This window comes from Lepidochelys kempii, chromosome 19 (assembly GCF_965140265.1).
Source record: "Lepidochelys kempii isolate rLepKem1 chromosome 19, rLepKem1.hap2, whole genome shotgun sequence".
NCBI classification, from domain to species: Eukaryota; Metazoa; Chordata; order Testudines; family Cheloniidae; genus Lepidochelys; species Lepidochelys kempii.
The window spans coordinates 2,698,059-2,721,494 of NC_133274.1; the positions used below are offsets into that span (position 1 = coordinate 2,698,059).

Consider the following 23,436-nt stretch of genomic DNA (forward strand, 5'->3'; position numbering starts at 1 on the left):
CTTCCATTAGCTTTGTGAAGGCTGTTTAAGAGTATTTTGGTAGACTAATCTTATGTTGCCTTGCTACTGTGTTGTCCCTATCTTGCTTCCAATGTCCACATGTAGAATTTTCTTCTTAGAGCTTCATGTGTCTTTGGCCATCCATGTCTCCTGCATCGTGCCTTGGAGGTACTTTCCAGAAGTGCACAGAATTAATGTCTTTTATCCAGTTTCAGATTTCTAGAGCTTTGATTTGGGGTGCAAATAGTGGTCATAGTCTCAGTAGTTCATGTTGGGGCTATGGGGGCCTGGGCAGTCAGTGTGTTACTGAACCGCTGATTGTTAGATGGAAGTTCTATATCAAGCAGTTTCAGGAATGACACGTACTGCACTTGCACATTTCTTCTACTGTTGTACCCTGAGCTAGAGGCCAAGAGGGCACATTTCTTATCCATCTTTCCCTGCAGCTGGTCTGATTCACTGGACGGTGATTTGGTGCTGTCTGGTTTTCTTGTTGGGTGGTGTGATCAGAGAGAAGTTGTGGGAATCTAAAGTCTTATGCTCAGCTCTCCCAATACCAGCCTTCTGCTCCCATGCAGAATCTCTAGACACATGCTGGCTGCGTGTACGAGCCTACTCAGCCCCCAATTCCTATTTGAACACAAACAGAAAAGTCTTTACCTTCCCTGACTGAATTCAGTTGTTCCCCTGCAACGGTTGGTGGCTTTCAGTGCAAGGAGCTGCATTCCCTGTATTGTGTTTAATGATCACAGCTGCAGGATAAGCTTTCTGTTTAACTCATTTGGTTGCTGGAAAGAGGCAAAATGAGACTTCTGTAGGGGTCCTTGCAGAACTCGCTCCTTGCTCCAAATGTCACATGCTGCTGCCGCGGGGGGGCGCGAGCGGCACCAAACCATAGTCAGGTTTGCGCACATGCATCCCTTACTAGCAAGAAGGGAAAGACATTTGAAGTGACACCAAGATGCTTGGCTATAAAGAACTGTTTTAGCAAATATATGCTAGGTTTACTCTTGTCAAAAACAATGAGTTTTATGGCAAGAATGCCATTAACTGAAGAGAGAGAAACTCACTGAATCTTCTACAGCAATGAGCCGTTGAAACTGGGCAGGAAGGTAAGCTTTTGAGTAGCTTGCTGTGGAGAGGGCCAGTGATTTGGGCTGATCAGAAATGTTCTCTGGCACCGAAAGATGCCTGTTGTAGAAACCCATGTTTTCTCTGTTGGCTGCAGCAGTGGAGTTGGCTGACTATTGCTTGATAAAATCCAGACCACAGGCATCACGTTCCTAGGTTAATGAAAATACTGCAGCCGTTGTCACCTGGGAAACAGATCCCTGCATGAAAACCTCTGGCTAGCTCAAGCCACCCCCAAAGTAGCCAGTGCAGCAGCTTGATTCTACATTTGCAAATCAGATCAGATTTCAGTGCCTAAAGAAAGCCAAGCAACCCTGAACATCTTTGTGTCAGTCTAAACACCGAGCCTTTTACAGCGCTAGCAAAGCTTGGATCTGCCATCTTTCCACAGCGTGTCTCTTGATATTCCACTTTCAGTCTCTCTTGACAATAGTCTAATGGGAGTCTCTTGAACATCAGTCTTGTTTCTTAAATAAAAGTAATGAGGAAACTCCCCATTGCCAGCCCACACTTGATTTTGTTTGATTCTTCTAATATTTCTGGATTAAGTCAGTCAAAATTATCCATGAAATATTAGAAGAATCAAACAAAATCAAGTGTGGGCTGGCAATGGGGAGTTTCCTCATTACTTTTATTTAAGAAACAAGACTGATGTTCAAGAGACTCCCATTAGACTATTGTCAAGAGAGACTGAAAGTGGAATATCAAGAGACACGCTGTGGAAAGATGGCAGATCCAAGCTTTGCTAGCGCTGTAAAAGGCTCGGTGTTTAGACTCTAAGGTGCCACGAGTACTCCTTTTCTTTTTCCCAGGGTATAATAGTGTCATTTCCAGACAGTGGCTTTGGCCTCTATCCTTTGAGTTTTATGTTAAGATTCTTAGATTGTTCAAGTGACTATTGAAAGTAACATGGAGGTAATTAATTTCATAATGAGCTTAACTCTGAAAGAATTTCTTAAATCAGATCAGGAAATCCTGTAGAAACAAGGGTATTTTAGTGTGAAAAATGTGTATATCTAAAGTTCTTATCCTCTTTACCTAGAAACAGTTATCCCTAAAGAAACCCCTAGTTATTGATTAACCATTGCCTGTACACTGGGTACTTTCATGGAAAGAGTATCCATGAATGCCTGGTTGTGTGCTGTGAAACCCTGGTGCAGTGTAGAGCTTGTTTGGAGATGGGTCTGTGGAATGATGGGGAGGTGGGGGGAAAGAGGGTCAGCTTCTCAAATGAGAGCGCTGCCATTTCTTACTGCTCACAAGAGGTGGCAGAGATTTTAAAAAGAAGAAAAGGAGGACTTGTGGCACCTTAGAGACTAACCAATTTATTTGAGCATAAGCTTTCGTGAGCTACAGCTCACTTCATCGGATGCATGTGAGCTGTAGCTCACAAAAGCTTATGCTCAAATAAATTGGTTAGTCTCTAAGGTGCCACAAGTTCTCCTTTTCTTTTTGCGAATACAGACTAACACGGCTGCTACTCTGAAACCAGAGATTTTAAAGCCCAACACAGAGGTCCAGCTGGGCACTTTGCCTCTTGCAAATATGTTGCCAAGTCCTGTTTTGGCATATTTAGAACGGCTCTCCTTCAGAATGGGCTGGGTTTATAACCACGGCTGCCAGTGTAAAGCTAGCCTTTGCTTGGCGTTTTACTGACTTCCTGCAAAGAAGTATAGTTGTTTCTGCCTTAGTGTAAACCAAGGGAATCAACGCTGTCTGGCTCCTGACCTGGCTCTCCAATGCCTTGTAATCCTCCCCAGGACTCACCGAATAACCATAACAAACTTCTGTCTTGGAAAGCACCTAGTGAGCGAAGACGACCTGTTGAAGGATCAGCGAGGGAGCCCCGCCTACATCAGCCCAGACGTTCTCAGTGGTAGGCAATCCCTTTCCTTCCTCAGTGGGAGTTCACAGCCCCTGCCTGTGTAGTCAGCTTTGTTTTATCTGTATGCTGCTCTTGTTCCTGGAAGAGAACTCCGCCTAGTCCTTGTTCCCAGATGTAACATACCTCTAAGATCCTCTTACCCACTAATATGAGAGCTAGTCTGTTTTCCACTGGGAGGGGAAGGGAAGAGTGTTTGTAATTCTTGGGTTAAGCTACACTGGAACAATGCTCTCTGACTCTGAAATCAGCATGTCCACACATGGAGTTGGTCAGGAACCCTGATGAATTCCATGTATAGACAAGCTCTTGTGCTCTCAGTCTTAATTCTGTCCCACGAGGGATCTGTGCAGCTTAGCTGGGTGATGGGTGCACACCCCACACAAGAACCAGGGCTAAGTCAGTTCTGACACCGTAGGAGTAGCACTCGCCCCAGGCTGTGCTGTTTGATGTTACACAGCTCCCTTTTGCTTAGTCTCCAGGGGCTGCCCTGGTGGAAACTAAAGATCCCGTGGGCACTTTGTGCTGGGTAAGGGACTCTGACAACGTCCCGGCCTCTGAACCGGCAGCAGCTTAGGAGGTGGTGGTTGTGCTTGACTAGGCAGTGACTGCACTGCCAGTACCTAGTGATCTGCGACTTTAGAGCGTTTAGGGTACCTGGTGCATCGCAGCGTGTCCAGCTGGAATCCCAAGTCTGTGCCGCTACAGCTGAGCTGTTTGTGCTTAGAGAGAACGGGGCTTAGTGAGCCGGGACGTTCAGTGTTGCTTCTGAAAGGCTTAGGAGTCAGCCCTGGCTCGTTCAAGGCCTGGCTCAAGCTGGTGTTTGCCAACTACCCTGAGAGAGCTTGACTTCTGTGTGTTTTGGCACCTGCCTGTTTCTGCTAGGAGACCTCCCTTGGTCTGCGGACTCTGGTGGACCCCTCTTAAAGTATCAATACAAATGGCTTTTTATGTTCCAGGAGGCAGCAAAACCTGCAGACACAGGCTCCCCTCTCTGTCTCTCCCCGTGGTCTGTGTTCTTCCTGTCGGCAGGCACCTCTTAGTCCTGCCTGCAAGGCTTAAGTCTCTTCTCCCTGGCTTCATCCTGCGTGGGTGGGGGAAGAGACAAATCCACACAGCCGTGAGGTGGAAATTGGAGAGCTCTCTGGAGTGTCTGCTTCCCATGGGTGCCTCACTGCCTGTGTCCAGGCCCTGATCCTGAGATACAGCCAGCTTCTGGAAATCCCTGGGCCATTTGATCTGCTTCCTTCCAGGGTCTGTTTTAAGGCCCTGTCATTATCTTATGCGACATCTGAGATCTCTAGCATTGTAGCAGGCCAGCATGTGAGAAGTGAGCCCTGCGTTGTTTGGTCCGCTGTAATCCAGGGGCATCATTTGCCGTGGAGCTTAGCACTAGAGTGTAGTGACTAGCTACATGCCTGGCTGCTGCTTGACTCAATTGCGGGCGAGTACAGAGATCGATGGGGGGACAGGGGAAAGGTGGGCAAATTTTTAATTTTGTTCATCTTATCCTCTCCCCTCAATGCCTGGTACAGAGGAGCCCAGTGAGCCTCCGGAAGGCAAAGCCCCATGGCTCCATGTTACACAGTATCTGTCCTAAGCCAGCAAATGCCCAGGGCCTCTGTGCAGAGAGAATCGCAGGCAGGAACCTGCTGAGAGCTGTGCAGGCCTGTAAGGTCTCTCCTGCTTCTCGAGGTATTGTGAGCTCCTGTGCCCAAGTGGGTGGGGTGAGTTAAGTACATTTCAGGGCACTGGGGCAGTCTGAGCAAAACTGGCTGCTCTTTGTGATGGAGGTTGCTTGGAACTCCCTGCTGCTGTCTCCAGCCCTCCTGCTTTACCAAGCTGGGGCTTCTCCTCACTCATCAGTGGGGTTCTGCAGTAATCCGGTCTGGGCCCAGGCCATGCCTGACCTTGCCACTCGTGGCTGCATAGTGCTATTGGGAGCATTTCTTTGCTTTTCTAAAATCTCCCTTGTTGCCAAATTTGAGGATGACACATCTGTAGGTCCAGCCCTGCAAGGTTCTGGGCACCCTCCAGTCACACTGACTTCCCTGGAATAGAGGATGCTAAGGGCCTTGCAGGATAAAGCCTTGTATATTGGGACAGCCCATAGCTGAGGCACCGATGGCAGACCTACCCAGGCAAAAGCGCTCTGTGGTTCTGGGATGCATCCCTCTGGCATGAGCACCTTCCGAGCCCGTCCTGTGAAAGGGAAGGGTGTGTGTAACCCTTCCACGCCTGGGCTCTACACACCCAGGAGACTCAGGCTGGAGCCTGCAGTAAGAATGCAGCTCGGGAACCACTCAGTCCTTAGCCACAGTATCCTCTGAGCCTGGCAGCAGACAAGACCCAAGGCCATCAGATTTTCCTTCCAAACTAGATGTTCATTTAGTTTCTAAGAGACTGTTCTTGGTGTGGTGGAGCCTCCCTCTGTCTGCATGTCTAATATTCCTGGGTGAGGGGGAGCTAAAGACACAGGGATGATTACTCCTTGTTTTAGGGCTCTCAAAGGAGCTGTCTCCTGCTAAGAGATGGGCTGAATTTCATGGCTGACAAAATGTCACTGCAGGAGAAGTCGGCAAGCAAGGAGGGGGGTGAGGTGCCTCTTGAGTTGCACAAAGCAAAGAATAATTAGTACCGATAGGGAATGCTGCAGCGGTGACTCACTGGTGACTCAGCGGAAGTCGTTCCCTTAATCCTGTGCTGTGGTACAGCAACAGGAGCTTAATGTTCAACCTCCTGCAAGCTCTTACGTGCTTGATTGATGAGGTGACTGCAGGGATTCTAAAGCAGCAGTTCCCTCTAGCGGATTCCAGAGAGCCATGGGGGCTGCAGTGGAGGGTTCCCAGGATGCTGAGGCATGGGGGAGAGGTTCTATGAGCTGTGCCTCGTAATGTCAGACTTCAGCAACCAACTATTTCAGATCTCACCTAAGGGCTGAGGCATGTCAGCTCAGTTGGGTGCATCAGAGCCATATGTGACAAGCTTGGGAGTCTGCACCTCCACATGAATGGTGATGTGTCCTATACAGCCAGGCGATAGGGCCTGTAGCTTTCAGATTGGTGCTGACCTGATGTGGATGTTTTTCCAGACTCTTTTCCCAGCCCCCCACCCCCGCTTCTCATTGCAGGGATCTTTAGTCTTCTGTCGTTTCACTATTGCCAACAATCAAATTCCTCTGAACCTTATGAACCCGAGTTGGAGCAAAACACACCCAAGAGTACTTTGCCCAACACTTGCAGCACCTGGTGTGGTGGACACTGATCATCAGTGCATGGCAGTGGAGTGGGGAACAAAAGAAATGCCCCCAAAGGCCATCCCTGGTGTGGATGTAGAGGAGACAGGACTTTAGAGGAACCCCAGATGGGTTCAAGATACTCATTCTGTCTGCTTCCGGGCAAAGGAAGGGCTGCATGAGCAGTACCAGAATATGAACCTGCAGCTTTAGAGAACAGGATAGGCCACATCCCAAGCTCCTGTGAAGTGCTGCACGGTGTCAGGCCATGAGAACTTGAAAATGTAATGTAATCTCAAGATCCTGTGGTAAATAACTTTTCCCCACAGATGGGAGAAGGCTTCAGCTAGAGAGCAGCTTGACTTCTTACCCATCAGTGTGTGTCCTGCAGAGAGGAGTTCACATGCACACTGCATGCATTGTCTTAATGGACACTCCTTTGAAAGGTGGCTGGCTAGCTCAGGATCCAAAGGGTTCTCCCCATGCTGATCTAATTCTGAAAGAAGAACTTGCTTGGGAGACAGTTCCTGTGCTGTGCCACACTGAATGAGACACCGAGGTCGCAGCATCGCGTGACCTGCTTTTGTCCCTTCCTCTCTCCAGGTCGGCCATATCGTGGGAAACCTAGCGATATGTGGGCACTGGGCGTGGTGCTCTTCACCATGCTGTACGGCCAGTTTCCCTTCTATGACAGCATACCTCAAGAGCTCTTCCGCAAAATCAAGGCTGCCGAGTACACCATCCCTGAGTGAGTGACCCAGCCCCTGGTGCTCCCAGCCCTTAGTGCACGTGTAACAGTGGCTGTGGGAGCTTCAGCTAGCGAAAGGCGCTGGGGGTCAGTGGTGCTGGGTGCAAGTGTCCCAGCATACAGTGGTCTACAAGGATGCAGGAACTGTACTCTGACACCTTGTTCGAAATGTGAGCAAGGCCCTAGCACTGCTGTCCCCAGCTTGAACAAGGAAACACATAGAAATAAAATGGAAGGAAATCAAACCCAGTAGTTAATTTTGAGCTCTGGTGAATCAGAGCACAGCCCCTGCTCTCCTGTCCACTGCCCTGCTCTCCCATCCACTGCCCCACACCAGCCCCCAGCTATTCCTCCCACATTCAGCAATCTCTGGGCTGTGTAACCATCATGGCCTTTGTCTTGCTCTGACGGCATGTTTCTCTGGCAGAGATGGGCGGGTTTCTGAAAACACTGTGTGCTTGATCCGAAAACTGCTGGTGTTGGATCCGCAGCAGCGTCTCACAGCCTCCGAAGTACTGGAATCCCTCTGCTCCATCATAGCATCGTGGTGAGTGCTCCAAGCTTCAGAAGAATGGGGAGTTTGTGCTTCCTGGGGGTCAGGTGTACCTCGCTTGTGCAACAGGAATATGTTGCCATTGAGACTTTGGCGGCCCACAGATTGTAACCAGCAATCTGAAGTCCAACTAAGTAAAACCAGGCATGAGCCCTGGAAAAGGGTACGGGTTAGATGTTTGTTCTAAACTAGAGTATGTAATCATGGGGGGACAGGGATGCCATTTAAGGATAAATCTGACTCTAGAACTATGCACGTACTGAGCAGGAGGAAGCTCCTCTGTCTCAGCCCCTAGCCAAGGGCCCATTCCAGCAACAGTCCCTGCCTCTTCTCTCTTCTCTCCCCCCCCTCCCCCAGCAATTCATTCGAATTACCCCCATGTGACTCCCCAGCTGCACAATGCAGAGTCTCTGCTGCGAAGTGCCCCTAAGCCTGGAGCTGGAGTGGACACCCGGTGGGTCAGCAGTCAGGCGCAGCAGGTTTTGGAGCACGGGCTATTTTCATTTCTGCCTAAACAAGGTGGTAAGAGTGCCACATCCTGCTTAGAGCACTGGCAAAAACCAAGAGTGTGAAGTAGCGTCTTCCTTGGCTGTGGTCTGCGAGGCACTAGAGATGCCTGGTTGGCTGGAGCTGCAGTGACTGCACTGAGGCGCTCCATGGCAGGTGGGATGTACCGTGTCTGTGTGTTTCATGACTCTGGTGTGTCTGTGCCATAAATTGCTAATACACTGTGTTCTCCACGCCCCAGGCAGTCCATGTCCTCACTAAGTGGCCCTTTGCAAGTGGTACCTGATATTGATGACCAGGTGACTAACCCAGAAACCCCACAAGAGGTAAGAATGTAGCGTGGTGGTGAGCTTATTTCACACGGTGTTGAGATATAGGGAGGATTTGATTGTGGTGGGCAGAGAACCAGCTGTCCTGCCGAGTGGGCACATAGGAGAATTTGTTCCTGCTCTGACAGCCAGCTCCTTTCCCCCAGGCCTCAGCACACTTCCCCTTCAGTTGCCTTTCTCCTCAACTCCCACTTTCTCTTGTCCCTTCACTTTCCTTGTGTCTTCTTGTCAGGAGGACCCTTGCCCTCCACCGCACGCCCCCTAAACAGGGAGGGGAGCATTGCTGGAATCACAATGCAGAAGGTTGCGTTAGCTCTCCAATCTCCGTCTGTAACAGTGGCACTGGTCGGGGTAGTCAGTAGGTGGACTGGGCCAAATCCAGGCCGCCAGATACTTTTGAACGGACCCTGACATTTTTTATTTACTTATTATTATTATCATCATCATCATCATCATCATCATCCATCATTATTATTATTATTTTCTCTGGGATCTGGACCTGGAGTATACCAAGAAATTTGGACCCTGGCAACAAATAATTGACTACCCCTGCTGTAGGGGTGGTCAGTTACCCTAGATGTACTTGCCCTGTTTGATGCCTTCCAACAGGGTAATGACAGCAGGGCTATGCAGAGGAAGCAGCCGGCAGTACCAGCTAGCACATACTATGCTGGTCTCTTAGCTTTTCTGTTTAACAATTGGGCTTGAACTTTCCACGTGTCAACGAACTCCCCAGAGTTGCCGCTTCTATGCGGGGAGAACCAGGAAGTGGCAGCCGCACTACCTCTGTGCATTCTGCAGAGCAAATAAACATCCTGTTCTCTTCGCCAGTGCATTTGTGTGGGAAGCGATGGCTGGTGACCTCGCTGCACCGGCATGCCCCTTAGAGCCTTCGTGCCGCTCCACGCTAACCAGCCCGGGCTGCGCTCCGGGTTTTCCAGTTGGGGAAACTGGCTGCCACTTGGCCCACTCACCTCGCTGGGCTCACCGTAAGAGTGGCAGAGTCGTGGTCAAACTACTCCCTGGCAAAGTCCCAGATCAAGTGTAGCTGGCAGCTCTGGGATGAGATGCCCGCTCTGAGTGGGCAGGACAGCTCATGAGTGCCCCATTCCTACCTTTCCCTGGTGGCGACTGCATGGGAACCCTGCACGTGTCTGTGTTAGTAGACAGGATGCCCAGAGGCCAGCATGCTTTAGTTGGTAGCTCAGGACTATCTAAGATGGGTATTGGTGAAGGCGAATAGATGCACTGTGAGTGCCAGGGCTAGAGAGTGCTTGTCTGCTAGGCCTCAGGGGCTCACACCGCCTGGCTGCACACAAGCGTGCTTTGCCACGGGACTGGCAGTCCCACAGCTCTGACTCACTCTGTGTTGTCTGCAGGCGAAGGTGACCGAAGAATGCTCACAGTACGAGTTTGAGAATTACATGAGGCAACAGCTGCTCCTGGCTGAGGAGAAGAACACGCTGCACGAGGCGAAGAGCTTCCTGCAGAAGCGGCAGTTTGGGAACATCCCACCCGTGAGGCGCCTGGGGCATGATGCCCAGCCCATGAACCCTTTGGATGCTGCCATCCTGGCCCAGCGATACCTTCGGAAATAGCTTCCCACGCATCCAACAGCACAAGCACCATCCTGCAGTCTGCCTTTCACGTCGCGACTACAGCTCAACAGCAATACCAGTGCCCTGTGATAGAGAATAATGTAGCAACTCCTTCAAGCTCTGTTGAGGGGGACACACTCATGCTCGCTCTGTTGGAGGGAGAAGACTTTTTCAAAAGCTAGTTTTGGAAGCAGCAAACTCTTGGCATCTTCTGGAATCTCCCATTTTTAAATCCAAGCCTGGATGACTAATCTGCTTTTAATCATGACTTTTTAATCTACCTCTGTCTTTTTAACTGTGCTGTTCTCTGGATCGAGCAAAGCCTCTGGGAAGAGAGAAGATTACTAAGGGTGAAATCGGTTTGCTGGCGCAAGTGCCATGGCTGAGTGTGCAGTATGGAGAGTTGGCTGGTAGCATTTGCTCCATATGGTTTGAATAAGCTTAATTTTATCTGAGTTTCATGAAAGTAACAATTTCTTGAAACCTCCCACCCCTTATCTGCATGAAACCTTCGTTCTATTTTTAACACAACACCTAGGTTGGATATATTTTGTCTAATCCTGGCTGGTGTCTGGCGTCTCAGTAACAGCACTTTGGGCCTTTAATAAGCTTCATATGAATATTAACATCCTGGTTACCTTAGACAGCTAAGAAATGAAGCCTGCTTCCTGAGCAGTAGAACCAGGGTGAGATGCCAATGACCATTTCAGGCCAGCGTTACAAATGTCTATAAAGTCTTTCCAGGCTTATTCAGAGGTTTTGCAGAACCCTATTTAGCCCATCTTAGCCCTGACTCCCCTCTCACCTTTCACGGATTCTTTTAGCTTCTCGAGAATATATGATTTAATCTGTTTTTCAGTAGCTTATCTAAGGTGCAGTAAATTTGCATTAAATCTGTTAGCATTTTCACCGTTCATTGTGGTACAGATATAATATATGAGTTATAATGTGAAAAAGTTCCCCAGCATAATCTGTGTAGAATTAGAGGGAGAGTTGGCTAAAGCCTCTGCTATATGTGCTCTCTAGTTTATCTTGCCATCCCGGTCCTGACATGCGGATCTGGTGCTGTTCCTCTGGTCTAGCCATTGGGAGTCAGCGTGGACAGGGACATCCCAGCTTCCACCACCAAATGCCATTAAATAAGCATTGGGCTGTGTTGAGAACAGGGTAGATCATTTGAGCCTCATTTTGTGAACTGGATGCCTGTCTTGCCAGAGAACTGTTCTCACCAGAGATCCCGTGGCCTACGCTGCCCGATCCAGGCTTCTGATTAACCCAGAAGCCAGTTTTGCTTTTCAAATGCGGTCTTTCCCCTAGACCTGACCACACACTGTTCCCAGTCGTAGCTTGGAGCCCCGCAGCACTCACAGGAATAAGCTGTGATGTAATGGTCTCTTTCCTAGTTGTGGTAACCAAAGAAACCATCTGATTTCAGTGGAGCTACATAGTGAAGCAGTGGTGTGGATAGCTGGGAGCTGGCTGGGCAGGTGCAAGGAAATGCTGGAATAATAGATGTGAGAAGCAGGCAATCCCTGGACCCTGGCATGGAGGTGGGAGTTGTGCGGGCCGCAGGTTGGGCTCAGGGTTGCCGAATCAGAAATACTTCTCACTAGATACAGGAGTTTGTGCTGAGAAGTAGCAACATCTGCCAAGTACCTGGAACAGGTGCTCGCTGGCCGAGCCCCCCGTCACTGGATATCCAGTAGAGCAGCTGAGGGCCCGTCGCCAGCACCAGTTGTTCCGCGCCCCCGTTACGTCCGTGAGCGCAAGCGTGGAGTGAGTCGTGGGATTTATTTGTAGCTTGTTGCCGTCTCTTGCCTAAAGGCTGGAGATGTCATTAGATAATGTTCCCAGTTGTATTTAAATCTGCAGCCCTCTGTCAGTGGATTCTGCCTGTTAATGCACTCGGGGGCTGAACTGAGATTCCTTGGCAGGAAGGTTAATTGTAAGCTTTGGGCATTATGTTCTGCCTCCGAACTCCCTGAAGCAGATTCACAGTGTGCAGGAAGTTAGACTTATGAACACTAACAGGGACTAGAACAGCCTCGCCGAGCTCGCCAGGATGAGCCAGTAGCTTGAAGTCGTCTTAGTCTCTTATTTATTTTGTTCAAAGATGCTACAGACGGGGTGGTACCACTACCCCTCAGTGCCATCAGCAAGAGAGCTGGCATGTGGCGCCCCCTGCCATCGGCTGTTCAAAAATATCAGCCAACCACCACATAACAGCTCTGCCGGGCAGGCTTCCCTGTGGGCTTGCCCTGCACCGTGCAGGAAGGACTTTCCGAGACCTGGACACTGCACACCGCCTCATGGGGCGATAGCCTGACGGCCCATTCTTGCCAGTTCCTCTTCCCCTCCACAGTTCTCACAGCAGGCTGGAGCCCAGGAGCGCTGTGTGGATTGTCACACCTCCGTCCCCCCCCCCCATCCGTCCTCCCGGTCTAGCTCGCAACTTGTTCATGTTACATTTTTTCCCAAAGTTAAAGCAATATTCTGGGGACTCTGCAAAGTTGTATAATACTGAGTATTCCTGCAAATGGCTAATCACCAGTGAATGATCACATGTTTAAATTAAAGAAACTGGAAAAAGATGGCAGTGCATGGGGAGGGTTTGAGAGCTGCTGGGTTTGGTTTCAGTAGATTAGACATATGACATGCTGTAGACAAGGATCCTATTGTAAAAAATGAAGAAGAAAATTTGTATAAAGACATATTTTTGTACTACATCAAAACTCTTCCTGCATGTCAGCAATAAAATTTCATAATGTAGAACTGGCGTCATGTGGCCCAGCGTCGTGCGTTTGTGTGTGTGTGGGTCGGGGCTGTGTGTGTGTATGTGGGGGGGTGACAGCTTGGCCCTAGGCCGAGTAGCCTGAGTGGGGAAGAATAGCGACTCTGCTTAGCCTCCCAAGGAGAAGGGGGTGAGCTGGACTAGCCCATCTGAGAATCCGTAACCCCTCCCACATCTTCCTGCTGGGACTAGTGGGGTGTCTTGTTCCTGCTTTGGGCTTCTGCCTGAGGGGCAGCCCCCAAAGTAGGGCTTGCCAGCTGGGCTCCTGGCTGCAGTTTGTGGGGTGATGCACTAGGGGGCACTCAAAGCCAGAGCCTGGCCCTGTAAGAAGTGTCCTCAGGAGGTGCCCTGGTCTTACTCTGACAGACGTCACCTGGCTGGGGGGAGGGAAACCCCCTGGGGGGTGAGCCTGGGCCAGGGGCAGGGCAGCCGGGCCAGGGGCAGGGCAGCCGGGCCAGGGGCAGGGCAGCCGGGCCTGGAGCGTCCTTGGGTAGACGCAGCTGCCTGCTAACACCGGCCATTCAGCCGTCGTGTCTGAAGTCTTGCTCCTGCCGCGCTGCTGGGGAGCCCACGCCCTTGGTTGGCCTGGCCTAGCCCCCAGCGAGCGGAGGGAGCCGCAAGAGCAGAGTTAACCCCCAAAGCGGACAGAGGAGATAGGGTGGAGGGACGTGTGGGGACGGAGAGGAGGGAGGAAGCACTGCAGGCCTAATGCAGGGGAGTTGGGGGCGGATGCTTTCCATTCCCCGTCACTCCCCTTCACTGCCTGGAGGTTCAGCAGGAGGGATCTGCCAGCCCTCCAAGGCAGCAGCACGTGGGGCCTGCTAACACCCCGATGCTGGGGAGATCTCTGGGACAGGTGACGCTTCTGTCCGAGGCCCCACTCCCAAGGGGACGATTCAGCCCGGTGTGGCTGCTGTGTGAGGAGCCCATGGTGCCAGCTGGCAAGCGCCATCTGAGCGTGACCCAGCCTGGAGGGCTGCCCGCCTCTTTTGCCTGTTGCTGCGGAGGGTGATTCCTAGGTCCCGGGTGCTGCGGGGGTTGGGCACTTCCTAATGCACAGGTTTTGCTAGCCTAACTGGCTCGGCAGGGGTAGAATCATAGAATCATAGAATATCAGGGTTGGAAGGGACCCCAGAAGGTCATCTAGTCCAACCCCCTGCTCAAAGCAGGACCAATTCCCAGTTTAAATCATCCCAGACAGGGCTTTGTCAAGCCTGACCTTAAAATGCTGCAGCATTGCTTGTTGCAGGGTCACTCCTGTGCTGTGCCCTCCCCTGCCCTTCCTCTGTAACTCCCCCATGCCACCTTCCCTGCCCATCTGCTGGCCTGTGACTCTTGCTCCCCTGGGGCTGGGGAGTTACTGACCCCAGCATGGCTGGCGCTTGGTTTGGCTGCGTGCTGGGCATCTGGCTGAGCACGTCCAGCCCTTGGCACCCAGAGCCCTGCATGGACGAGGACATGACTCGGATCCTGCTGTGAAAATGCCCCATGTCCATGTCGTGCCCTGAGTGCTCATCAGCTCACTCAGGCCTGTGCAGGCTCTTGCAAATGCAGGCTTTCCCTGTTTGGAGCTGCATCCCTGAACTGGGGGTAGCACTACCTGGGGGTGGAGGCCATGGGGTTCACCCTGTACATTGGCCTCCTGGGAAACACTGGAGGTTACATGCTGGCTGTAGGAACAATCCTCTGCAGCAAGGGAGGGGCTGTCATCACTGACTGCTGGGTCAAACCTTGCACCCCCACCCCCTCTGGCCTGGGCCCCTAGGGCTTCCCCTCCCCTTGTTAGAGAAAACTAGCAGGGCACCAGGCCCGCAAGGCCATGTGCTTCCCACTGCAGTAGCAGAGTGGGGCTGGGAAAGGAGCCCCCTCAACCTGAGAACAAGCAGGGTCTGGGAACGCTTAGGCCCCAGGGCTGGCGGCTGGCTGCATCCCAGGGATTTTGAGGCTGCTCCTCCAGCCAGTTCAGGGGCTTTTCAGGCTGCCCTGTGTCACGGAGTCCCCGAGCGATGCTCTGGAACTGCTCCCTACGAAGCCAGTCAGTATTCTGGGGCAGTCGCCTTTCTGTGAGCAGCCTGTCTTCAGGACACACAGCTCACACAGCTTCCACCTTCCTGGGTCTGACCTCAGAGCATTCAGCATCCTCTCCCCCTCCGTGCACTTCCCATAGCGAGTCCGCTCAGGCGGGGCTCCTGGGGAAGCCAGAGGGTCCTGCCCCCCGACTTCGCAGTCAGACATGACTCTCAGCCAGCCAGTAAAACAGAAGGTTTATTAGACGACAGGAACATGGGCTAAAACAGAGCTTGTAGGTGCAGAGAACAGGACCCCTCAGCCGAGTCCATTTTGGGGGTCAACAACCACGTCTGCACTTTACTCCATGTCTCCAGCCAGCCCCAAACTGAAACTCTCTCCACCCCCTCCTCCTCTGGGCTTTGTCCCTTTTCTGGGCCAGGAGTGCACCTGATTCCTTTGTTCTCCAACCCTTTAGCCCTCACCTTGCAGGGGGGAAGGGCCCAGGCCATCAGTTGCCAGGAAACAGGGCATCGGCCATTCTCTGTGTCCAAACCCCTGCACACACCTGCCCTCTAGGGCTCTGCAATGATCACACATCCTCACCCCACTACCTAGATACTTAAGAACTGCATAGGGGAAACTGAGGCACCCCCACACTATTCAGAGGAAACATTACGAACAGTCCCGCTTCGTTACACCCTGCTGTGGCAATATGTGGCTGGCTGGTTCGGAACAAGTGCAAGAGCAGGGCCGAGCGCTAGAAGGTGGCCGTGGGCTGAGTTCAGGGCCGGGCCAGGTTGTTCATGTGCATTTAATAAACACCAAAAATCCCCAGCATAGAGAACTCCAAGCTGAACTTTGTGGGAAGCCCCAACTCTGGAACAAACAGGGTAACATGACACCTAGTCTGTCCCCAGTGCTCCCTGCAGAGCCCACCCCAGCCCCCTTCACCCTTAATCCTAGCCCCTTCATCTACCTCAAACCGTGTCCCTGCCTCCCTGGTCCTTGGAGGGGAGCTTGGTGCTGGTTTCAGGGTGTCCGCCCCACCCAGCTGCCCTGAGGGGAGTTTTCCCAGCTGGCAGCTCCCAGTGCCTGGGGTATGATGGGATGGAAGAAAGGGCTCAGGAATGCCACAGGGGCTAAGGGCCCCATGTTCCTCTGGCCCTGCCCACACACTCCTGCTGTTATGGGGGTGTTGGCATGAGGGGGCGCACACAGCCTTGCCCCTCACTATGGTGGTGTCATGCAGAGACCCCATTGATGGATGGCTAGCAGAGCCTTCTTGGTGCCTAAATTTCAAGCCGCTCTCAGGAGCTGCCTCTTACTTACTCTGTGCATTACGGTCTTGCGTAGAGGCCTCAACCGAGCGGGGCCTTGGTGTGCTGGGCACTGCACAAAGCCCCAGTGAAAGCCAGGCCAGGCCCTGCCCTTCATCTGTACAGACTGGGGGATGGGGGCAGAACCAGCCTCACCCTGCCAAGGCCTTGGCTCCAGCAGGGAGATGGGGTGGGGGTGCTGTGCCAGACCCCTGCCCCCCACTGCTCTGACGCCAATCCCCTCTCTGAGGGCTGCGGCCATATGCTGGACTCCCTGGGTGGCCAGGTGCAGGCTGGCTGGATTGGTGCCCTGCTCCCCCCAGCTCTGGCCCTGCTGTTCCTTGCCGGGCTCCTGTGCATGTTAGCGAGTGTGGGGGCTGGTGCCTCTGAGACGCTGGCAGAGCCACCAGTGCTGAGTGACTCCCCCCGAACACGAGGGGTTCCCGTGACTAGGGCCGACTCTCTGCATGGAACCAAGTGGGGCTGGAGCCCAGAGGTTCCCCAGTGGATCCATGTGGGCAGCAGGAGGGACAGAGACTGTTTTAAAAGGTCACTGCTTCTCTGAGCAAGGGGCCAGCTGGTGGCCACATGGCAGGAGAGCGGGCTGGAGGAGGGAGCAGCAGGAAGGGCTGCCTTGTGTATGGACGCTGACCAGCCCTGGGACTCGCAGGAGGGGTGAGCTCGGCTTCGGGGGAGGGGGAGGGGGAGGGGGGGGGCGTTCAGCCCTCATTTGCCCAAGCTCTGCGCCTCGCTGTGCCATGGAAGAGTAAAGTGCCTGGCTAGGAAATCCCTTTGCTGCACCCGCGTTCCTTGCTCCCCTGCCACGACAGCCCTGAAAGAGTTAATCGAACACACCGTGCGACCCCAGGCAGGTGGCCTCGGAGGGGGGGGGGGGGGGACACGTGTCTAAGTGACTGGGACCCTGGCTCCAGGGTCCGGACGGACAGACTTCCCACGTTCCTCATGCACATCCCGGAAGGCGCCGGACGCAGCCTCCTTCCTTGTCCAGTTTTAGAAGCTGGAGCTGAGCCAAGACCCCTTCCCTGGGCACCGCGGCCAGTCTGCGGAGAAGGGCGAAGGCCGGTGCCCGCAGCACCTTGGCTCAGGCCCAGTGACGGTGGACTAGTGTAGCCACTGTCCCAGCGAGCAGAGCCAGGCCAGCTCCTGCCTTGCTCGCCCTCTCCCAGCCCCGAGGGAGTCGCCCAGCTGGGCTCCTGGGGAGAGGTGGGGTGCTGGCTGCTCTCCCCCGCAGGAGTGGTACCAGGCTAGTGCTCCCTCCGCCAGGCTGTGGCTGCTGGCCCTGACACTGTTGCTGAAGGAAGCCAGGGCAGGTGGGCCGAGCTGTGGAGCAGCCGGCTCTGCTCTCACCTCCCGGGGCAGTACTAGACCCTAGAGGGGCCTGGGGGCTGCGAGCTCCTGAGCGGGGGAGGATGGGGCCACAAGCAGCCATTCGCTAGGGGAGAGGGGGCCGGCAGGGCTGCTCCCCTCAGGCTGGGGCCTGTTAAAGGGCCTGGGGGGCTGGAACAGGGATCTGGGTTTGAGTCTCAGCAGCCCGTGTGACTCAGACCCAGTTGCGTATGGCCAGGGGTCCCAGCTCCCAGCACGGCCCCGAGGCGCTGGGCCCTGGGGCATCCAGCCTGGGCTGCAGAGAACCTGGGGCGTCCCCTGGAGCAGCCAGCAGGAAAGGTAGGGGAGGTGGAGGGCTGAGGGGTTCAGATGTGGGGGAGTATCAGAGCTGGTGGGGATGGCAGGGCTTTGGAGCTGGGGGTTGGGGCAGGCCCGTCTCCTGTACAGGATGATGCACAAAGCGCTGCCTTTGCAAAGTGTTTTCCTCTGGGCCCTGCCCCCAGCTCCCGCTGTCTCCAGGGAGCCAGGTTTAACCCGCTGCCCCCCCCCCCCCGGCTTGCGGGAGGGGGGCTGCCATGAGCTGCTCTGGGGAGCGCTGACCGCCAGGCTCCTCCAAACTATTTCCTGTTGCTGCAGCATTAATGCTAAACAGAACTTTCTCTCCCACGTCCCAGCCAAAGTGCAGCCGGCTCCTGCCGCCACCGCGCAGCCCCAGATCCTGCATCAGCCAGGCGGCCCCGTGGCCCCCAGCACCCCTCGGCCCGGTGAGTACCAGCCCCACCAGCAGCCGCCTGCGCGGTCTCCCTTTTGGTCGCTCCTATTCTGGCCTCGGACGGTCCTTTGCAAAGGAAGCTGCAGGGACTAGAAAAGGCATTTGGGAGGGAGCCTTCCTGTCCCAGTGCGGGGGGGGGGCAGCATGGCCCCCAATGGGTCAGAGCTGGGGCCAGGTCACGGCCCCTTCTATCCTAGCCACCGCCGACAGGATGGGAGCAGATGCCCCCAGCCTCTCATCCACCGTACCACAGGCCCCCATCTTCTGTCTGCGTCCTGGACAGAGGCAGGACAGCGGGAAAGCCTGAGCATGCCCCCATCCCATGCTTCATGCTCTGGGCTATGATACGGGGCCCTTTCCACTATGTGAACGTGTCACATTTGGGGGTACTCCCATGCACTGCCCACACCCTGGCTGGCTGGCTGGATTCCCCAGCCTGGCACTCCCTCCTATCGCCCCCAGCCCCCAGCGCAAGGGGGTGCAAGAAACAGGCTCCTCCTTGGGACATGCCAAGGAGAAGAGCCAGGAACCAGAATTCCCTGAAGACGACGGTGCCCGGGCAGCCTGGGTGCCCCCGAATGCTGTCTGCTTCGCTTTTTGCCACCTGGTATCAAAGGGCACGGGAGGAGGCTGGTGCGCAGCTCGCCTCTGCCCTGGCACTGCACCCAGCGTGCTCCCCCCTTACCCCAGACAGTCTAGCCCCCTGTGCCCCATATCCGCCTGGCTGAGCAGGTGCCCTGGCCCAGCTCCCCCTGACCTGCTGTCCTCCCTGCATTGCACACCCTGACTCAGTGTCAATCATTAACCAGGTGCTGCCCAAGGCTGGTGAGTGCCATGGCCCCTCCTCCCCAGTGGGGGCCCTGGCAGGTCCATGCTGGACCAGCTACCGGCTGGGCTAGAGCAGGCAGGGCATGTGGGCTTTGGAGAGTCCTGCAGCAGGACTGGCTCCCAATCTAGGGAACCCCTCGCTGCTGCTGGTATCGAGCTAGACTTCATGTCCCACCCTAGGGGCATCGAATGCATCAGGGACCCAGGCTGGGGTTTCCAAAAGCACCTCAGTCATCTTGGAGCGCCCTTTGCAAGGGCATGCAATGTGCACGCCACAATCACCTCGGCTGCTGGAACCCCTCCAGAGACTCCAAGGGGCTCCCTACCCCACTGAGCTCCTGGGGGGCCAGAGGCAGGTTCCCCATTGCAGGGTGGGGTTCCCTGGGGGCTCTCAGAGCCCTGTGCCAGGGCTGTTGTGCATTGGGAGGGGCCCTGCTGCCTGCGGGGAGCGCTAGCAATGGCCTGTCCAGGGACAGTTCTGCTGATGTGTCACATATTTGCTGCATTTCTTTCCTCATTCCTCCCTGGGTAGAGACATTTCTGGGAAATCAGCTCACCCCTGCCAGGGCCCGAGTGCAGGGAGAGTCGCTGGAGCTCTGGGGGTGTCTTCTACCCACGCTCCTTCCAATTCATCCCCTTGACTCCTTCCCCCACGCGTCAGACTGCACCAGTTCTCGGTGAAAACCCTCATCCTGGCTGCAGACTGGCCCGAGGCCAGTCACATGCGACTCTGGGCCATGCCTGGGGGAGGGGGGCATTTTGGGAAGACTGGGCCATGCCTGGGGCCCCGTGTTGGGGCGACTCTGCTCCGTGGCTGGGGCCCCATGTTGGGTGCGTTTGGGCCATGCCTGGGGCCCCGTGTGGGGTGACTTTGGGCCATGCCTGGGGCCCTGTGTTGGGTGCCTTTGGACTGTGTCTGGGGCCCTGTATTGAGTGCGTTTGGGCCGTGCCTGGGGCCCCATGTTATGTATTTTTGGGCCATGCCTGGGGCCCCGTGTTGGGGGGACTTTGGGCCGTGCCTGGGGCCCTGTATTGAGTGCGTTTGGGCCGTGCCTGGGGCCCCGTGCTGGGGGAACTTTGAGCCGTGTCTGGGGCCCCGTGTTGGGTGCGTTTGGGCCGTGCCTGGGCCCCGTGTTGGAGGGACTTTGGGCCGTGCCTGGAGCCCCGTGTTGGGTGCATTTGGGCCAAGTCTGGGGCCCCGTGTTGGGGAGACTTAGAGCCGTGCCTGAGCCACATTCCAAGGGAGCCAGAGGCTGGAAATTGAGCAAATATCTCAGCTTGGGGTGAGCGTTTCTTTGAGGTTTTTGGCTCGTTGGCCCCCGAAGTAGAAATTAATTGGGCGGTGCTGGGCCCCAGAGGCCCCCTGTGCTTCCCCATGCAGTGCCAGGGGATTAGCTCGTCCCTGCTGTGACCCCCCCCCCGCCCTCCGAAAGGCCCTGTGGATCCACGGGGCAGTCTGAGCAGCAGAGGGACAGAGGGTTCCTCAGGGCCCAGCGCCCCCTTTTCCCATTGCCTTTAAATCTCCCCCCTGCTGAGCTTCCTGCCGAGGGGGGGGGAGGGGCTGGCCAGGGGAGGGACAGGCTTGCCCTCCCCTCCCCTCCGACAGCGACTTTTCCCGCGGGCGCTGTAGCCCGGAGTCGAACACTTATTGCCTGTTCTCACATCTGGAAGGAAGTGAGCGGCTCTTTCCACTGGCCGCCGGCACTGGGGCGGGGGGCTGGCAGCCAGCTCCCGTCCCGCCCCAGCTGCAGAGGGCCCGGGGAGCACCAGACCGGGGCTGCTCCAGAGCCCGCGCTCGCGGACGGACCTGGGGGGAGCCGGGAGCCCCAGAGCCGCAAGGCCCCTGCTGTGAGGGTGGCAGCACGCGGGGTAAGCTGGTGCCTGCAACGGGCACCCCTCCTTTCCTTGGCATACGCAGCGGGGGGTGTGGGGCCGGTGTGGGGGGCGGTTGGGGGCGAGACCTGCTCCTTAATGTCACGGTCCCAGGTACTTCAGCATTAACCCTTGCCCGATCCCTGGGTGAAGCGACACAGGTCTGCTTTCGCCAGGCCCGGGCAGCCGGGCTGTCAGCAGGAGGCTGGCGCCCTCGGCCGCTCTCTGTGCCCGGCTCCCTGGCTGCTGGCGGGTCGCGCCGCGGGGTGGCATTGTGTGCGATGCCCCTCGGCCGCGGGCTGCTCTTGCTGCCCCCCCGTACCCCCCAGGGATCTGGCCTCTGGCTGAGTGACTCCCGTGGCTGGGGTCTCTCACAATGTGGGGCTCTGTTGTGGGCCCCTGGACCACGCTTCCCCCTCCGGGGGCCCCAGAGCTGGGCAGCGCATGGGGCTGTGTTCCTGGAGCCTTGCACGAACCGGGCGTCTCCCTCAAATCCGCCGGCCATATCCCCCCGGGGTTCCCATGTGCAGCCAGGGGCCAGGCCCAGCTCTACTCCCCGCAGGCGGCTCTGTGGATTCCAGCCTGGGGATTGGCCCCCAGGTCCTGCCAGCGCCCCCAGCCAGGAGCCACCAAGTGCTGCCATGAGCTGCCTCCGTGCCCCGTTGTTGGGACCTCACTGCAGCCCCCTGGCAAGTGGGACTCTCCCGCCACACAGCTGGCCCCGCTGGATCGCGCTGTCATGCCTCCCCTGCTCTGGGAGCAAGGGGCTGGGATGGGAAGGGGGGTCCCGGCTGATCCAGCCCCACAGCAGCCAAGAGGCACCCCCAGCCCACCTGCCCCAGCAGCAGGGAGAGCCCGAGGTGTCTGAATTCCCCCCACAGTGGAGGGGAAGGGAGCGAGGGGGCAGGGAGCAGAGCAGACAGGGCTGAAGCCACGCCAGTACCAGCTGGTTATCAAGGCCTCAAAGCAGGGGAGGGGGTCGATTCTGCAGGCACACGGCTGGTGGAGCAGTCGCGGTGGCCCTGGCAGCCTCATGTACCGTCCATGCACCCCGTCCTGCTCTGCCATGCTGCCCGTCAGCCCCGTCCCCGCCTGCACTGGCAGCGTCACTGCCCAGCGTGGGGCACCGAGCCCCGGGTGTAATTCCCTGCTCCCAGGTGCAGGAAGGGGCTGTACGGCGGGGCGGGGCCCATGCAAACCAGTGACATTACTCCACCCCACAAAGCCACCGCTGGCCTGTCCGGGGAGGAAGCCAAAGTTGCCAAGTCTCACAAGATAAATATGCCACTCGGCCTTTCAAAAACAAGCCCAGGCCGCCCCAGAACAAGCAGCTCGGGAAGAGGTGACTTGAGTCCGTCCCCCCGCCCTCCCCAGGCCGGCCAGCCACCCCCGGGTTCCTGGTTCCACTTCCTCCCTCCCTCTGTCTCTTCTCCTACACACCCTCCCCGCCAGGTTCCCAACTCTGGGCTCCCTCCTCTCTCTGCTCCCTCCAACCCCCTACGCTAAGTAAACACATGGCCTGCAGATAAAGTGCTATGGTTTTAATTTAAAAGGCGAGGAGGGGGAGGGAGAAGTAAACTGGCCCCTTCTAGTTGTATTTAGAAACCTGCCAAAGGCACTCATCAGAGTTTCCCACAGATTAGGTTCCTTTGAAACAAATGGTTATTAAAGGACTAAACTTCCCGTCGTCCAGCCAAACGGGAACTCTGAGCCTTCCTCTTCCCTGCGGGGAGCCCGCCCCTCACAGCTGCTAAGGCCCAGAGAAGTTGTCAGTACAGCATCGAGGTGCCAGGCTCTTTAGAAGGGCAGCAAGACCCGGTCCCTGCCCCCAAAGAATTGACAGTAGGTAGGCACCATACCATTGTGGGCAGATGGAAAGAAGGCAATAGAAAGCCAGACATCTAAGCAGCAAAGTAAGGCGCAGTGTCTGGTTAGTTCCCTAATTTGTTTGAAGTATGTGTTGGGAGGGAAGTCAGAGGACTGGCGGGAAGATCAGGGTTTGAAGGAAGACATGCAGACTGAAGGCGGGCCTGGAGGAGAGAGTGGGTACATGGCAGCTTGGTGCTGAGAGGGGGATCATCCAAAGTGCATGGAGTAAGAGTCGGTTCTCCCACTCCCGTGCTCCTGGTTCCCTCACGCCCAGGGCTGGGGCAGCAGGGGGCTGTGGGTAGAGATTGAGAGGTAGGAGCAGATGGTGGGGGAGAATCCAGGGCTGCAACAGCTCGGGGGGCCGGAGATCAGAACTGAGGGGCCATCCGCAGAGCTGGGGGGCCTCGGAACGGGGTCGCGCTGACGGAGGGGCATGGGCTGGCTCCCTCCCTGCTGGCTCTGTGCCTGGCTCCAGCCCATGTTCCTAGCCCTATAATTGCTCAAGTGCTGAATTCATCCAAAACGTTCAGGGGAAAGAATAGAGGCGTTTCTGTGCTCGGCTGCGGCTGGTTTCTGCATCTGCAGCTTCAGAGCCCCCAGCCAAGAGCGTGTGGTCAGGAGCCCGGCGTCTGCAGATTTACTGCCATT

At 55.6% G+C, this 23,436-nt stretch overlaps 1 protein-coding gene across 11 annotated transcripts in view; it reads left to right on the plus strand.

Moving 5' to 3' along the window:
- STK40 (serine/threonine kinase 40) overlaps positions 1-23,436 on the plus strand; it is a 74,623-nt gene that overhangs the window by 40,230 nt on the left and 10,957 nt on the right. For 8 of the 11 annotated variants that reach the window (XM_073317346.1, XM_073317344.1, XM_073317343.1 and 5 more), the window contains 5 exons: positions 2,892-3,007; positions 6,852-6,996; positions 7,424-7,543; positions 8,298-8,382; positions 18,122-18,211. In XM_073317346.1, the coding sequence (XP_073173447.1) occupies positions 2,892-3,007; positions 6,852-6,996; positions 7,424-7,543; positions 8,298-8,382; positions 18,122-18,211 (556 nt within the window). Of the gene's footprint in view, positions 1-2,891; positions 3,008-6,851; positions 6,997-7,423; positions 7,544-8,297; positions 8,383-9,764; positions 12,761-18,121; positions 18,212-19,925; positions 20,917-23,436 lie in introns of those variants that run through there. The other 3 variants (XM_073317351.1, XM_073317353.1, XM_073317354.1) reach the window with 3 other exon arrangements.